At 32.1% G+C, this 18,002-nt stretch overlaps 2 protein-coding genes across 2 annotated transcripts; one reads left to right on the forward strand and one right to left on the reverse strand.

Annotated features, from left to right (window-relative positions):
* Positions 1-6,281: 6,281 nt before the first annotated feature.
* On the reverse strand, positions 6,282-7,704 carry LOC131849302 (uncharacterized). Its single transcript, XM_059199342.1, has one exon. The coding sequence runs from the start codon at positions 7,314-7,316 to the stop codon at positions 6,633-6,635; it is 684 nt and encodes a 227-aa protein (XP_059055325.1). The 5' UTR covers positions 7,317-7,704; the 3' UTR covers positions 6,282-6,632.
* A 3,896-nt stretch (positions 7,705-11,600) lies between these two features.
* Positions 11,601-17,216, forward strand: LOC131849298 (gamma-soluble NSF attachment protein-like). Its single transcript, XM_059199337.1, has 9 exons — positions 11,601-11,779; positions 13,458-13,525; positions 13,891-14,045; positions 14,318-14,473; positions 14,878-14,948; positions 15,251-15,398; positions 15,989-16,237; positions 16,634-16,780; positions 17,073-17,216. The coding sequence occupies exons 1-8, from the start codon at positions 11,727-11,729 to the stop codon at positions 16,715-16,717; spliced, it is 984 nt and encodes a 327-aa protein (XP_059055320.1). The 5' UTR covers positions 11,601-11,726; the 3' UTR covers positions 16,718-16,780; positions 17,073-17,216.
* The last annotated feature ends 786 nt before the right edge of the window (positions 17,217-18,002 follow it).

The following is an 18,002-nucleotide window of genomic DNA, read 5'->3' on the forward strand; positions in this document are numbered from 1 at the left end:
AACTGAAATTTACATTAAATCATTCTTATGTAGGTCATTTTTTGTAAAAAATATATATGTCATAATCACGATTTTAGATGATAACTGATCGGTTTTCCGTGAATTTTGTAGTTACACCTTTATTTGTTATCAGTCATTCTAAACATGACAACGATGGACCCGTGGGAATGGATCCGATATGTCAACATTGCTCTATCATTGATACAAGTAAACATTGTACTGCTCTGTTCGCATTCCCTGTTAGCTAATATCACCTAAAAGCATATATCTATGTGGATTGTGGACATGGCAACCGAGGAAGATAATTTTAATACGCACAGCGAAATGTGATTCATTGCTGGTTCTCTATTCTATGCACATAGACTATTGAACAGGTATTTATAGTTATATAACTAAATAAAGTGAGTGTTATTATCCTATGCAATTATGCAATATATTTCTGACGGCCTCGGTGGTCTAGCTGTGTAACACGCCGCTTTACTTTAGATGATCTCGGGTTCGATTCCTCGCACGGTGCATACATTTGTATTCATGAGTATAATTGTATCAGTTAGAGTGATTTCTATTATGTGTAAATCTAAGTTTTATATCAGTTGTCTAGATAATACAACCTCTGCTTACCATGGGACTAGATTGCACTGTGTTAATTGTCCAGGGTTATTTATTATTATTATTACTCAACGCTGAATTAAAATTACTAAATATTTTTTTAAGTATAGACATAACGTTGTGTTCCGAATTGCAAGTCACTTATTTTTACAGAATACCTACTAGCTAAAACTACTTAATACATGTGTGAAGACATTTAATGGGGAGTATGCTATATTCATCTTACACTATGCTCTTATCAGATAGTGAAACTTATTGGAAAAATTATGTATATTTTTTCTAACAAGTTTCAATTTCTTACACACACATAAGTTACTTGTTCATAGCATTTTGTTTGCAATATTTTTGATATGAATAAAGATTTTATCTATCTAAAAATGGCGTAAGAATAAATTCACACCCTATTCATTTAACCCAAAAAAATATATCTAACTATTCATTAATAAATAAATGTATGTATGTATGCAATCAAAACCCTTTACCATCAGAGAGGCTGAATGCTGGATTGTCAGAACTGTGTCTAAAAAAATACGGCTAATATCATTAATTGATAGAAAGAAACAAAATAAAACGATTCGTTTCAAGTATTAGTAGATATTGCTTATGTTCAAATCTTTTCAATATAGATTATATTATTGAACTTACAGATTGATGAATCTGTGACTTCAATGTCTATGTATATTATATGTATGTAGGTAATAACTATATATCTATAACAAAAACGAAATTATTTGTAGTTTATAATGCTGACTCGCAGAACTTCGTCTGTGTGCTGCACTTGACATTTTGTTTATTTCGCCCAATTGTAATAATATCTTTTTAAAGTATAATGTATAAGCTATATTATTTTTTTTATTGTAGTAAAGTAGTAAATATGGAAATCTAAATCTATATATCGTAAATCTATATAAATAAATTTATTATTGTTAAATAGATATTTTAGTGTCATATTACTGTAGAATTTCATCAACAACCCAGCGTGCAGTAGTTTTTGCGTGAAATAGTAAGAAACATCCATCCATACTCACAAACATTCTCTTTTGTAATATAATTACCAGTATTATACTATGTACAATGGTAACAATCAAGCAGACAACCCATTTGTAAACGGTATTCGTAGCCTCTGAACGCCTGGAACACTATATACCTATATAACATCTAGGTACCGGAGTGTGCGTCGTAAGTACTTGACCGGTTTTTTATTTAAGATTGTCTTTAGTCTAACAGGGGGACAGAACCGTTACATTCCGCCTTTACAACCACTGCGCGGGAGCGGCGCGGGCGCAGCCGCGCTACAGGCGATAGGGGTGCGCGCGCAATCTCACGATAATGTTCGCTATTATTATTACGTAGTTATTACCATTTACCGTTGCAACACCTGCGCGGGTCGTCCTCGGTTTACGGCACCCCCAGTACTGAATGGCCGTGATTGATTTACATTTGTAATTTAGCAGACGCACCCACATCTCACTAGAAGGCGTTTGTGTAATACTATGTAATATTATGTTATCTGTGGTAATACTTATTCTCAACTAGCTGTACTTGTGACTTCGTCCGCGTGGAATTTTACTTTATTTTTCTAAAATAAAACTAGTCTAAGTTACTCCTTATTACATTAGCTACTTGCCAAAAAAGTCCTGTTAAAATTGGTCCAGTCATTTCAGAAATTAGCCGAGACAGACATATAATAATTGTAAAATATGTTATTTTGGTGTATGTACCGTATTATGCATAATCATGTAGTAAAAAACGGTTATTTCAATATTACAAACAGACACTGCAATTTTATGTATATGTATAGATTATATATTACATTACTTTCGCTCTATTTATAGCATCATAAAACTCATGGTGCTGACAATTTTATTTGATTACACAATGTATGCGTGCGTGCAATTTTTATGTTGATTGTTCCATGCCTCCTTCTGGTTAATGGTTTTTTTTAACAATTCACATAGCGCTATATAGACCCAAGTTAAGCTAGCTCAAGCTTGTGTTATGGGTATTAGATAACTGATACAAATACATAGACGTATATTTTTTCCGTAAATACATACATATTACACATAGAACACACTGAGATCGATACTTTTTTACTACATGCGTATGAATATAAATACAGTACATACACCAAAATATCATTTTTTGCAATTTTTGTCTGTCTGTCTGTTGGTCTGTTTGATCCGGCTAATCTCTGAAATGGCTGGACCGATTTTGACGGGACTTATTTTTGGCAGGTAGCTGATGTAATAAGGAGCAACTTAGGCTACTTTTATTTTAGAAAATAAAGTTAAATTCCACGCGGACGAAGTCGCGGAAACAGCAAGTATTTTATATATATAATAATATTATCTTTTGCCAAATGAATATTGTATTTATATCAGCACCATAACAAAATACCGTATGGCATAATTCTATGAAAATAGCTGATGCAAATAAGTTTAGCCGTTGCTACGTCTGTTTAATAATTAATTGATTAACTCATTGGGTGAACTGAAAATAGTCGTCTGCTTAGGTACCCAGTCTCGCTTATTTCAGCCGTCCAACATCTTACTTTATGAGCAATGTTTCAGTTGTACGGTAGGTATAGATTAGGCAGTGAAATGACAGGATCATCATCATCATCTTACAAGAAAACAGATGCCGGCTACTCCATAATAAAAATTAATTGAGTTTGACGGTAATAAAAACATGAAAACATAAATTGTATTAAAAAGTTAAACAGTTCCAAGTAAATAATATACATTTGGAAAACATAAACCGATGTAAACATCATCTATAAAAAATGCAATTACATAGAAAAAAAAATGCGTGTCTATTATATATTACTAACTATCTGGTGAAGGAAGCAAAAATAAATAAAAATTAATCCGAGTGACGCCGGTAGATTCGCGTCCTATCGCGTTGGTTTTAAATATACCAAGCGAAATGTCGGCATGTCAAGACTTGCGTTCCATCCAGGATAACAGATGATGTGTGTGTGTGTGAGTGTTTGTGCGAAAATTTAAATTGAGAACATATAAAAAACTAAAAATATAAATAATACGCAATAGAAACAAAAAAATATCAATTTAAATAAATCTACTACTATTTAAAAGAGATAAAGTTAGTGAGAGTATATGCAGGGAGTTGGATAGTCCATTTGTCGGGAACGATCACAGGCTATATGTATAACGTTTATAATAATAATCTCAGTACAATTCATACAGCGCCATCTAGTCCCAAGTTAAGCTAGCTAAAGCTTTTGTTACGGGTACTAGATAACTGATACAAGTACATAGATATTTTTGTTTCGTAAATACTAATGTTAGTTAATTATTTGTAGCGATATAATTATGAAATGGTGCACCCGCCTGTGCTAACGGTATACGCTAGCGGGGCACCATTAGAGGATTATAAGATGAGTAAAGGCTATATAACGTTGCTCTGCGACTAATAGGATGCTGCAATAACATATGGAGTATAAAACGGGGGAAATCTGACGCAGACGAAAATGCAATGGTCACTCTGTTTTTTCGTCTCAGAGATTAAATATGACAAGAATAAATGTAACATTTTCAATTAATGTTATCATCTGTAGTGGTGTAATGCTGTATTGATTTGTTGAATCGTAATTTTTTATGTTATATGATTATTTTTAATGCTTTCTACTTAATATCCACATGTTACCGAAACTGAGAAGAAAACATTACCTTTTATTTCTACGGTATTAAACTTCAAACCAATTATTTTTGCTTTCAGATATCTGAAGAAGTTCGTTATTAAAATCCTCAAGACCAAGAGTAAATGATTCTAAGAGATTGATCAAGATCGAAAGCTCCTGCGAGATTTCAAGAATTTGTTTTACACTGTGTTGAAAATGTAAAATAAATTCTTCAAATATCGCAGGAGCTTTCATTCTGGACCGAATGAACCGAATGAATGATGAAGAAATATCGTCTTTTAAAATCTGCTGATAAAGACAAATGAAGAAATCATGAAATTAACTCGCTGAAAGAGAATCAAACCTAGAACATAGACGTAACACCATATACAGTAAATGGGTTTATAAAATTTTTACAAGCGAAATTTGGTTACGACTACTAACAAATAGGAAGCTAGGCATGTTGCTGTTGGCTTCTCTCAAAAGAAAGGAATTGATTATAAAAAACCTTTAGTCCCATTGCAAAAAAAAAGTAAATATACTATAAGAACACTATTAAACATTGGTACGTTTTGTACAGTTTAAATTTCATAAAGATGTCTTCCGTAGATGCTGAGAAGATAAATGCTCCTGTTAAAGGTTGTTGGGGACATGAAACTAATTGTGTAGTTGTTCTAGACGATGAACTAATGTGGTAAAATTCCTTGTATCAACTCTAGTGCAGATATATGCTTAACCAGAAATTCTTTAATACTTCTGTTAAACTATATTTATTGATCAAAGCCTCATTACTCACTAAACAACTACTTAAAAGACTGACTTTAAAAAAAAAAATCATTTGTTGCCAGTACTTCTCAATTGCAACTATAGACTGAACTGACTTTCATGAGGCACTAAAATATCCTGCATACATAAACATTTTTTTATTAATTTGCCATAATTCCATATATAATATCACAGCATAATAATGAACATAATTATTTATAAATAACAAACAATATATACCCAATGCCTAAACCAATTTTATTGATTTGAATGCTGTACATATCACAAAGCACCATCTGGTTTATTTCTCATGACAATAGATTTATTGATAATTCTTTTGAAAAATGACAGAAGTACAGCTATCTATATATTTGTTTATTATAAAATTAAACTTTAAAAACAAGATAAGCAAGCTTCAGAACTCTTAATTGTATGCTCTAATATATATGTATAATTATATGCTATATATAATGAAACTAAGAATATGATTAATAAAACTATTTCTATTTGGTTTTATCCTTTATTATTCCTTTAAGTACATATTATATATTTTTATTTGCTATTTTTATACTGAATGTAAACCACATTTGATATGAGTTTTTATGCTATCCATTACAATGATATATGAGTAATAATAGGTTAATAACATGTCATTTCATTATCTCATATAAACTTATGCTAAGAATACAGTAATATTTTTCAGTACAACATTAAAAAAGTAGAAAGGAGTAAGAATATCACTTAGGTACAAAAGGGCTTAGTGAATATTTTTTTTCAAAAATGGGTGTATTATGTCCCTCTCTAACTTTTACTAAATTATTATATATTATTAAAAGTATATCTATAAATATATATAAATCCATATCCCTTAAAAAGACCAAATATGTATTTATTGGCTTGAAATTTTGAAATGCACCAGATACTACTGTTCTGATCTTGCCAGGCCTTTTAATATGCCATACTCAATGTAACACCCATTACCAGTCAACACTGGGGGGAAGGTGATTGGTAGTAATGTGGATTCATGACCTCATTACTAGCAATGTACCATGTCAGGTTGACCTCCATGCGGTTCCCCCTGGAAACCATAGTGATGAATTCCTGGTGAATTTGTTACGATGGGCTAACTGACCTGACCTCATGTTCATTCTATCATCCTCCACTGGTGCCCCGCCAGCGTAAACCGTTAGCGCAAGCGGGTACACCGTTCCATAATCACCCATAAAAAAAAAAAAACCAGTCAACACTGCTACAGCTGTCACATGTCAATGTAAGTTTATTTCTTTCTTTGTTTCCCTTCAACTTTTTGTAGATCAAAACCAAAACAGGCATTATCAGTTTTGCTTGTTAGCAGGTTAACTTTCTTTACATCAAATCTAAAACTTGCATAATCAGATTTGCTCATCAACGGGTTAACTTTCTGTACATCAAATCCAAAACAAGTATTATCAGTTTTGTTTGTCAGCAAGTTAACTTCCTTTGTATCAAATCTAAAACTTGCATAATCAGATTTACTTTTCAACGGATTAACTTTCTGTACATCAAATCCAAAACTGGCATTATCAGTTTTGCTTGTTGGTGGACTAACTTTCTGCGCATCAAATCCAAAAGTAGCCTAATCAGTTTTGCTTGTTTGTGGGTTAGCTTTCTGTATATTTAATCCGAAACGTCCATAATCAGCGTTGCTTGTCAGTGGGCTAACTTTCTGTACATCAAATCCAAAACTTGCATAATCAGTTTTTATGAGCATCATAGCAATATCATCAGGACAGGAGTTCACTAGCTCCACAACATATTTGTCTCGGTTATTTTCCATAATCTTTATTTGAGCTCTCTCCTCACCAACATAGTCTTTCATAGCGTCAATAGATTGCTTATTCCAAACTCCGCCAATTGGATAACAGTAGGCCAATTTGCAGGATAAAACCGAGGCTCCTACATGATTGGAATTGAACAAAGGTTTAAACATCTCAGTCAATGGTACAGATTTGTCTACACAACCAAAATCCAGCGATTGTATTTCAAATGTATTGCTCGGTTCTATGCTTAATATTTTTCCTCGAATAAAACTTTTTATTACTTTTGATTTATAAATAACAGTCGTGCCCAATACCGCTTCTGTTTGATCTATTGAATGCGGTTTATAAGCCTCCAATTCCTGCAGGTACTTCCTATAAGAGGTAGGCCGGACATAAAAGTTGAAAGGATCTTCGATATACGTGACATCAACCCAATGAATTGAGCCTTTATCAAATCTCTTAGCACAAATTTCTTCCATCATATTCCATAAGGCATCCATTATTTCTTTACTAAGATAAAAATGCAAATGCGATTACTTGTCAGGTTATAAGTCTCTATTAATTGAAAATCAAGATTTGATGTTCTTCATAAAACCAAATACAGTAATATAGGTATATCTAATCTATTTTTTAAACCCGGCGACTAAATTTATTGAGCGAAGCAAATGTCAAATTTTCAACTAATGTTACCATCTATAACTGGGTAGTGCTATACCATTACAATACCGACTTGTTTAATCGGAAAAAGTTTCCGATTAAACAAGCTTTATAACATTTTAACATATCAGTTTTATTGATTTAAAAGACTTTGCCACAACAGTTTTTTATAATTCACGTACATATACTGTGTTTTCACAGAAAAATACATATTTGTCGTTTCTGTACAAATACTATTTTTTAGAGTATTAAGCTACATTTTATATAACTGTATCTTTTCTGATGTATGACACTATAAGATCATTGTTTTATAAAAAAAATAAAATTAGTCTTTATTTAAGTAAAAAATATGTGTGTGGTGTTTATTTAACGCATTATCACAAAACTATAATATGCGTTAAATAAACACCCACACATTATTTCGGAATAACCTATAGAAATGAGTAATTAATGTTACTTCCCGATAATGCTACAACCCTATTTAAAAAATACAGATACTTGGCAACATCGGTAATATCAAATTTGTCTCCGAGATTAAAAAATAGACTACACCAACAACCGCGCAGGTGCTAGAATATAGTGATATTGATTTTCACAAACTAAATAGACGCCACTAGGTATTGATTTTAGATAGATGTACTCAAGGAACGTTGTATATTTTTTTCGGGCTACTCTAATTATGTTAGTTAGTACTGTATATACATCTGTTAAATCATATTTATTAAGCAAAGCCACTCAGTAAACGATTACTTAAATAACAAACGTGCATGTTATTCCATAGTTGTTCATACACAATATTTTTATCTGAAGTTAGACAGAGATACAAGTATACAATGCAAAATAAACTATCTATTGAAATAAACTTGTTTCCTTCTATAAAATATAATAATCTAATAAAAGTGCAACCGACGAAACAAGTAAAAATGTCTGCTCTGGTTACTCGATGAAGTTCATAATAAAGGAAGCGTCTCGAAGCTACTTCCTTTACGTCCAATCTCACCCGAACACATTTATCGTCAGTAAGGAGACAAATCCGACTTTTTGATTCCGACGACCCCAAACGGTAGTTATGTAATATCCCTACGGGTCCACCCGTTCAGTCCCGACAACACTTTCACACACACACTACACCGTCTTCATCGGCGAGGACGACAGGCCACACCATACCATACCGCGCAATAAATCAGGCGCTTGGGCACTCCACACCGGTGCCTCTGGTTGCCTATCCGATCGATATTACCGACCAGGGATCGAAAATACGACGGCCTGAGTAGAGGTTCGAACCCCTAGCGGTGCCCAGACGCATCATATGTCCTTCCGCCGGTTCCAACAGCATTAGAGTAGTTATAAAAAAACATTATCTGTACGCGGCTATCATTCTCGACAATGTGTCCGCCGTATGGTGATTTGTGTGTATTCAATACTAAAATTACAAGCAGCATATATAATTAATGCCCATCTTTGTAAACGGCTGGCCGTCATCCTCGGTATGTTCCCGCCTGGACTAAAAATACTAAGTAGACTCACGACTAAAAACTCACGACCGAATCTGGCTACAATTGATTTCCGCGGCCGTGAGAGCCTGTGAGGTGTACGCGACGGGCCGCTCATGCCCTCTGGCATCGCGCTGCGTCAGCACTGCTCGGAGCCCGCGTGAGCTGGCCGAGATCGACAGCACTAGCCGCTGCGACTGGTCATAGTGGTTCCGTTAACTAAAAAGTACATTTCAATTCGGTCATATTATAATATGCTTAATCGATGGAAACGACTTGTTTTGTATAAATAGTTTATTTAGTTAATATAATATTATGAACGTACAATACATATTTTTCATATAAAAGCGGCGATCGAGTGAGTAGTGATGTGCCAGTGTCATCAACATAATAATACCACTAGTTCCTATACACAACATCAAACTCACTTATTTTTTCACTCTATATTCTTATGAATGTAAAAACTAACACTATGTATTAACACCAATTTACTTCAAAAATATAAATTCATCCTCGTCGCCACTGTTGAATAAATTACTGATTTTTAACCAACGTTGACGTTTACTTATGAACTAACACGGTGTAATACTACCCTATATAATAACAATTATAAATATACCCACAACATAACAAAAAAAAAACAGAACTCTTTTGGCAGTTATCTGTATATTGAACTAAACGGTAGGGGAAAATTATTATAAAAACTTGACGTTCATAAGTGGGTAAAAATAATAAATGATTTTTGATTTGACTTATATAAACATAGTTGCGTATCATGTACTACATACCTTTACGACTATCGACATACAATTTATCTATAATGTCATTCGTTATTTTGCTCCAAATTTTCACAAACTAATTAGGTATATAGTTATTAGATTATCCTTACTAATATTATAAATGCGAAAGTAAATCTGTCTGTCTGTCTCGCTTACGCCAAAACTACTGAACCGATTTAAATGAAATTGGGTACACAGATAGTCTAGACCCTGGGAAAGGACATAGGCTTTAATAGTTATACTTAATAATAAGACATACTTTTTAATGCGAAAAAAGGATTGGGAGATTGAAATTGGGGATGAAAGATTGTATGGAAGAATCGTCATTTTTAAAGCTAGAAGTATGTAATATTAAAGCTAGAAGCTTGAAACTTGTTTTTGAGACTCTTAATTAAATATAAATGAATATGACATACAAAGTTTTATAAAAATATTACCCTTAAGGGGTTAATAAATAAATTAGGGTTGAAGTTTAATTTTTAGCCTATTTATTAAATATATATTAAGAAAAAGAGTTATAAGGGGTTTTTTTTGTGGATGATAATGGAATGGTGCATCCGCCTGCGCTAACGGTTTACGCTGGCGGGGCACCAGTCGAGGATGATAAGATGAGCATGAGGTCAGGTCAGTTAGCCCATCGTGACAAATTTATCAGGAATTTAACACGACGGTTTCCAGGGGGAACCGCGTGGAGGTCGACCTGACATGGTACATTGCTAGCAATGGGGTTATCAATCCACATTACTAACAATCCCCTCAGTTATAAGGGGTTGAAAGAGTTATGAAAGATTGTATGGAAGTGTCTTCATTTTTGAAGCTAAAACGATGAAACTTTTTCATTTGGTTTTTATTGGGTTAGGTCATTAGAATATTTTTTTCATTATTTGGTTAAAGTCACTATTTTACGAGGACGAAGTCGCGGATACAGCTAGTTAGATTATAACTCACAAGACTCATTTATCTTGTGAGTTATAATTTTTTACCGTTCACTCTTTTATTTTACGTGTTGTATAAATAACCAGGTAGAAATGCAAATTATTTTAGGAATTTAATATTTGAAATACCTACCATGTATTAATTATGTCGTTTATTTATAAAAGTTTTATATTTAATGGTTTCTACAGGCATAATAATACCTTTAAAATTATATTAGTATGAATAAAGTTAATTGCAAAGATAAATTGATAAAATACGCTACAAAAATGACAACGCTACGAAACTACACTTCTAAGGCTAAAGTTGTATCCGGCAGGTAGGAGTTGGCACTCAGTTCATAAATTCTTCCACGGGTTTTGGAATTACTCCTATACTTAGTTAAATTAACCTTAAAACTGTGTGTGACAAACTTTGAAATTTTGTAACATACATAAACTAGGTTTGTTACACGTGTGTTGTTGGTTGGTGTAGTACACACCAGGTTATATGTTGAGAAATTCAATTATTTCAGTAGCATATAATTTCCTTTCGGCATGCTAAGTTTATATCACCTTTTTCACCAACTATTTCTCAAGGACATGACCGATCGGATTTTTTTTGGATAGCGATGGCCCCAAGGTCGATCCTCGATGAAATTTTGGTCTCGATCGGTTAAGACGTTTTGGAAGAATAACGTTACACGTTTAATGATTCAGTTAGTTCAAGCATTTAGGCACGGATAGAAAATGGGATGAAAGAGTGAGATTTCAGACTAACAAACATATTTATTATTGTATTTTTGTATTATGTTATTGTATCACTGAATTTTTTTATGTTTGGGTTATGGACAAGCAACTACAGTAAATCCTGGTAACACAGAAACAAGTGACAAGACAACCAATTAAACAGATGTCAATGTCATACTTGACAGTGTGTCGAGTAGTCTAATAGTTGTTTTTTCTATTGAACCCATATTGATTTTTCAAACTAAAAAGTATAAGAAGTGAAATCAAAATCTCTATTCATATCTTAAATATCAGGCTAATAGTTGTAGTTACAATTTACCATGTCTGCCAAACTTCATGAAGCCCAAGAACACTGTAAAGCCGCTGAGAAATTGTAAGTGTCTAGATAGTTCATTATCAAAATTAAAATTAGCACATCATCATAATAACGATCATAAATGTTGTGCCTTCACATAAGAGCAAATTTTAACAATTGCCAGGGTAGGTCAAGAGTCTCGGTTTTGTTCTGATTACTTTTTTCTGTACCGATTTGTATGCAGTGACCCAAATCTCACTGTTAAGTCCTTGTATTATTCCGTATATAAAATTTTTGGATAATGGAGTTTTTATTAACAAACAAAACAAATAATTTAACTGTAAATAAGTTTTTTATTGTATGATAGTTGAAGTCAATGTAATTAAAAATAAAGAAAATACTTATACCACATGTCTTTGTTTTCTCTCAAAATAATTAACACAATAGGTGTTGCATAGGAAGATATAAGGGTAATTTTGAGCTAGATTTTATAGGATAATTTAATCAGAGAAACATGCATGACATCAGACGCATTTTAATATTTCAATATATGTTTATGTTGATAGAATTGTATAGACAAAAATATAGTTATAAATGCACCACTATGTTCATTATACCTCATTAATTGTATTATATTTGCATATGTTTAAGCATTTGACACAGAATGACCACTAAACCTATTATTTTAAATATACTAACTTAATAAATTATATTATTATACTACTTGCTCACTGAATTAAAATGATTAAAAAAATATATGGCGACTATATAATATCAATAGTAATGCTGTATTTATATAACCACAAGATTACAAAATTAAAAAAGAGAGTATATAATAGTTTAAATTAGTTAGCTAGGTAACTAACTTCACTATTAACTATGGACTGTTGCCTTGAAGACAGTAATAGGACTTCTAGGTAGATATAGTATATGTAGCCTCATGTGATCTTTCTGGTATTTGGAAGATTTGCATAATCTGCATCACAATAAGCTTCTAAATGGAAATTATGGGAATTAATATAATAATTATGGGAATTAATACAAAATTTAATTTAAATCTGATTTTGATGTGTTAATCAGGTACTTTAACATTTATTTTCCATTAGAGACATCCTACTTTGTTGGCTTTCCACTTGTGAACTACACAAATTCAACAACAATGCTATTTACATTGAGAATGAGTTTTGTATGCTACATATATTAGTTAAACAATAAGTTCTTTATTAGAAAAACATGATTTATTTAAATAATTTTTATCAACTTATAACTTTATTTTATTTGCTACACTATACAAAAGTATTGGAGGGTTTTTAGCATCTTCCATAATAGTTAGTTCTCATTTCAAATGCACACATAACATGTTTTATTGCTAAGAGTTTTTATTGCTACACATAGTTATTCTGCAGTTAAAATAACAGAATTAAAAATGTACAGTTTAGTAAATAAAGGCTTGAATTTATGTGTATCCTTCATGATTAAATTATTTGGACTTTGTTCCATCATTAGTATTATATTTTTATATGTGGATGGTACCCCACTATAATGTAGGGATATTATACCGCACATAGTATATGTATTCAAAATTATTCAGTATATCTCTTCCTCATTCCAATACACTTATTTTAACTATCTAATCCTATGTTTTATACTCAAACTCAAGTAAGAAAAGATAATATAAATATGTATGTAATGTTTTTTATGTTTTTGTGACATGATTTATTATAATTTGTATATTTATTGTATTGTTATTTCTCAGCTTGAAAACATCTTTACTGAAATGGAAACCTGACTATGATTCTGCTGCAGATGAATACAGCCAAGCAGGTGAGTAGTATTTCATATGTTTAAATATTAAATGGTGCACACTGATACACTTGGTTTTATATAGTAGCTTTATTGAAAATAGTCACTACACAGTGATACAAATAACTTGATGCTCTCCAGGATTACATGAGTGGTTGTTTTTTCTGCTTTGAAACAGCCTGATATAGTGGACTGTCTGTAGATCCTATTGTATACAGGTTGTTTATAGTCCTACTCCTTAAATGGCCTATTATTGTCATTATAATTATTATGAGGTTATGCTTATTCTATTTAGGTTTTATTGGTAATCATTGATTACCATTACTACTGCCACTTTATTATAATATATGTGTTGATTGTAATTAATTTTTATAAAATTGTTTTAGCGCAATGTTACCGCATAGCCCGCGATTTGAACAAGTCCAAAGAGTGCCACTTGAAAGCTTCAGAGTTCTATAAGAAAAATCGGTCATTCTTCCATGCGGCAAAGGCGCTGGAGAATGCTATCATTGTCTGTAAAGAAACAGCCAGTCCTGATGATGTAAGTATTTCATTTGAGTTTTGTATGTCCAAATTAAGATCCAGAACTTATATGACCATATGTGAAATATTTACATATCATTCACATTTATTTTATTTTAATTTGGCACCTAAGGGAAAAGACTTTGAATTTGACTATAATTTTACCAAATATTGGTTTAAATATGACATATTGTTTATTTTATAATTTATTGTAATAGAAATCACTTACATGTAAAGTGATTTCTATTACAATAAATTATGTGTTATCTATTAGCATTGTTGTTTTTACAGTTGTACTCGTTAGCAGTGGAATCTTCTAGTTTGTACCAACAGCATGGCTCAGGTGACTCCGGCGCCAGCGTTCTTGACAAAGCGGCTAAGATCTTAGAGGAAAATTCCCCACAGCTTGCATATAAATTGTTCCAGCAGGCGGCAGATGTATCTTCTGTGAGTATATAATTTGTTTGAAATAAACTAGTTTTATTAATACTTGTGCATCATCGTCAAAAGTTGACACAAGCTTATATAAACTTGCTTCTATGTAAAGATGACATTTTATATAGTTAAGTTATAATCCGATTGATCTTATTTTTTAAGAAATCTTGCTGGTGTATCGACATCACTTATACAATGAGCTTATTATATTTGCCTCAGTGGTATAAGTAAAATTCTAAAGAATGCCCTTTGATACGCCATTAAAGTAAAATAGTTAAGGTATGTTGTATAAATTAAAATAAATGTTTTCTATGAAGCAGAAATAATCTATTACTTAGAAATTAACCGATTAAAATAAAATACGTGTATAAATATGTATTATATTCTTATTATTATATAACTATTGCAATGTGTAGACCGAGAGCAGTCAGCATCAAGGCTCGGAATACATCAGCAAGGCATCCAGGATTCTTGTGAAACTTCAAATGTAAGATATATATTTTCATGCTATTAATAGTTACCGTCAGATTTTAGTCAAAGGATCATTCAAATAAAATATGCTATATTAAAATTAATAAATATATATAACAATTACTTGCTATACTTCAATTTTTATTTAAAATTGTTATTTGTGACGTCATAATCTGATATTATATACACAATTTAAAATGTAATTCAATTAAGTTTTTCATTTAAGCATATATATAATTATAGTTATTTATATTATATACAATATAATATTACAAAGATGCATCTATAAGTATTCTAATTAAAAGTTATATGTATCAGGTATGATCAGGCAGTGGACAGTCTGCGTCGAGAGATCGGCTTCCATCAGGAAGCTGGTAACACAGGCGCCGTTGGCAGGTTGACTGTCGCCATAGTGCTGGTTCAGCTGGCAAGAGGAGATGCTGTCGCTGCGGAGAAAGCTTATAAAGTATTCATATTTTTTACCTAATACTACCTATATAGGACCGTCGTAGTCCAGTGGAGTATTATCCCGAATTACGATCAAAAACTCGTAAAATATGAATAATATTTAATAAAATATATTTAATATTTACTTTGAATAGACATATTTTATTTTATGTTGTGCTTTCTGCCTTTCCTTGTATTCTTGGATTGAAATATACCGAAAAGTGACCATGTCAATTATTGTTCTTTTGTCGTGACAGCATGTGAGTCCTGTTACTACCTACATTTTTTAATACCACAAAAATATAAAACAATCGAATTGAAAAAGAAAAATATGTAGATTGTACTAATTTTTTACCCCGATTACAAATTTAGGTAATGGTTGTAACAACAGTCTGAAGGTCTTGATATACAGTTTTAGTCAGAAAGTATATGGGTAGCTTCTAGCACAGTAATATATAACTAACTTACTTTCATGTACTTGCATTTTAGTGTATCCTTTCTTGTTAATCATGTATAAATATAAACATAAGTTTTAGTTTGTCCCATATTCTTTTATACTCACTTGTTAGTAAATTGTATTAATTTACTTTCTCACTGCTCTTTTATAAGGAATGGGGCAACAATTGTGAAGTGCCCGAGATGCAGACCATAGAACAGCTACTGCAAGCTTACGATGAAGAAGATCGCGACTCCGCCATGAGGGCGCTGGCTTCGCCCTTCATTAGGAACATGGATGTGGAGTATGCCAGGCTAGCAACCACTATACCCCTCCCTGAGGGTATCGACCCAGCTCCCAAAGCCAGTGTAAGGGAGAACGCGGCGCCATCTTATGTTAGCGCTAACGCTAATAATGCAGCTGTAAGTTTATTTTCAAAAATTTTTCTGGTATAACAAGACATTTATTATTGCAGATTTGGAAATAATAGAAGATTTTGCTTAAAAGTATTTTTTTTTATGTAATTGATTCACACAAAGCCATTTAGTTCCAAGCTGTGCAGAACCTGTGTTATGGGTACTAGACATGACACTGCTGCTAATATTTAAATAGTTTATTTTTATAAATGTATGCTTAATATACATAGCAAACATTCATACTCATGAATATAAATGTTTGTACCGTGCCAGGAATCGAGCCCGCAACCATCGAATAAAAGATGTGTGCTACACCGCTAAACCACCGAAACTGTCAAATATGTTTCTATTCTAGTCTATTCTTTACTTGTAACCGTAATATTATTTCTATTATCCTACTAGAAATATCAAGATCAAGAGGATTCTCCTTACGAGCCTGTTGTGTACCATCAAAAGAAGGCAGATGATCAAGACGAGCTTTGTTAAATGTGTTTACATGCAGCCATCACCGTGCACAAGTCTTTTATTTTAGCTTCAATTTCTTATCTCGTAAGTAAAAGCTTGTCACAAAATCACAGTATTGTTTTTTATACAATTGGAATGGGAACCAAGCTGACATTTCACCTGATGGTAAGTGGTAATCATCGCCTATTTAGATGAACAGTATGGTCTATATGTTATCAAATGACACTTTGATACCACTCATGTGTTGATATTCCAAAGGATATAAATCAATATCAATTACTATATATTACATCTTTATTTGCTGATCTAACAACATATAATGTTTTTTTAAACACCGGTCTATCACTTTGTTTAAAGTTTAATTATGTCCTTTCAGGAGGGCTGTTAACTGCTCATAGGAAGTATACAGCGAAGAGATTTCATGTATTAATATATATAAACACACTGCGTGTAATAATGTACTCAAAAGTAGTTATTAAAATTTCACTCGTCTATTGATAATTGTATCACATTCCGTACACATGCCTTTTTCAACATGTGTAAGTTTAATAAATTATTATATTATATTTATAATAATTTATATAATGTATTCTATTATATTAATTATTAAGCTGTGTTGAAGACTATTAGTCAGATTGTAAATGTTAAATGATAAATATAATTTACATCAAGCGTTTTGTGTGTGTTTTATGTTTTTACAGACATTGTGTCGGTCATTTAGTTATTGTTTATGGAAACCAGCCGCATGCTTGGTCCTTTATAGACTATTATTTTGTAAGTTTCATGTTAACATGTAATTAATGCTGTGTTGTCTGTATTTTCCTTTACAATTATCAAATAGTTTAGTAACGGTTATTAATAATGGTTAATATTTTGTTTGTTATAAAATTTACTTTAGAGTTCTCATAATTAGTGTGGGTGTATATCTGATAATATAGGAAAACGTCTAGAACAATCTATGCAGATATTGATGGGACATCAATACATTAATTATTGGTCGGAGTCTCTTGGCGAGGCCAGCTTATAACCATGCATTCGGAGGTAACGCAGATAAATTATATGTTTCATGTACTTAAATTTTTCTCAGCAGTGTTGCTTTTGTACTTGTTCTGTGGCCAGTACACTTAAGATATCAGGCTAATTTTCGGGATATTACCGTTTTATTGAAACATTGATTCTATACACTGTTATATTAATGACCCCAGAACCTTTTGTCTTCCTAGGATTTAAATATCTTCCTATAAATAAATATCGCCATACCTCCATATATACATAAAGTCTGAACTACGAGTAAAAGAACATAAAT

This window comes from Achroia grisella, unplaced genomic scaffold (genome assembly GCF_030625045.1).
Source record: "Achroia grisella isolate CSIRO2021 unplaced genomic scaffold, CSIRO_AGI_Agris_v1 utg640, whole genome shotgun sequence".
Lineage (NCBI taxonomy): Eukaryota > Metazoa > Arthropoda > Insecta > Lepidoptera > Pyralidae > Achroia > Achroia grisella.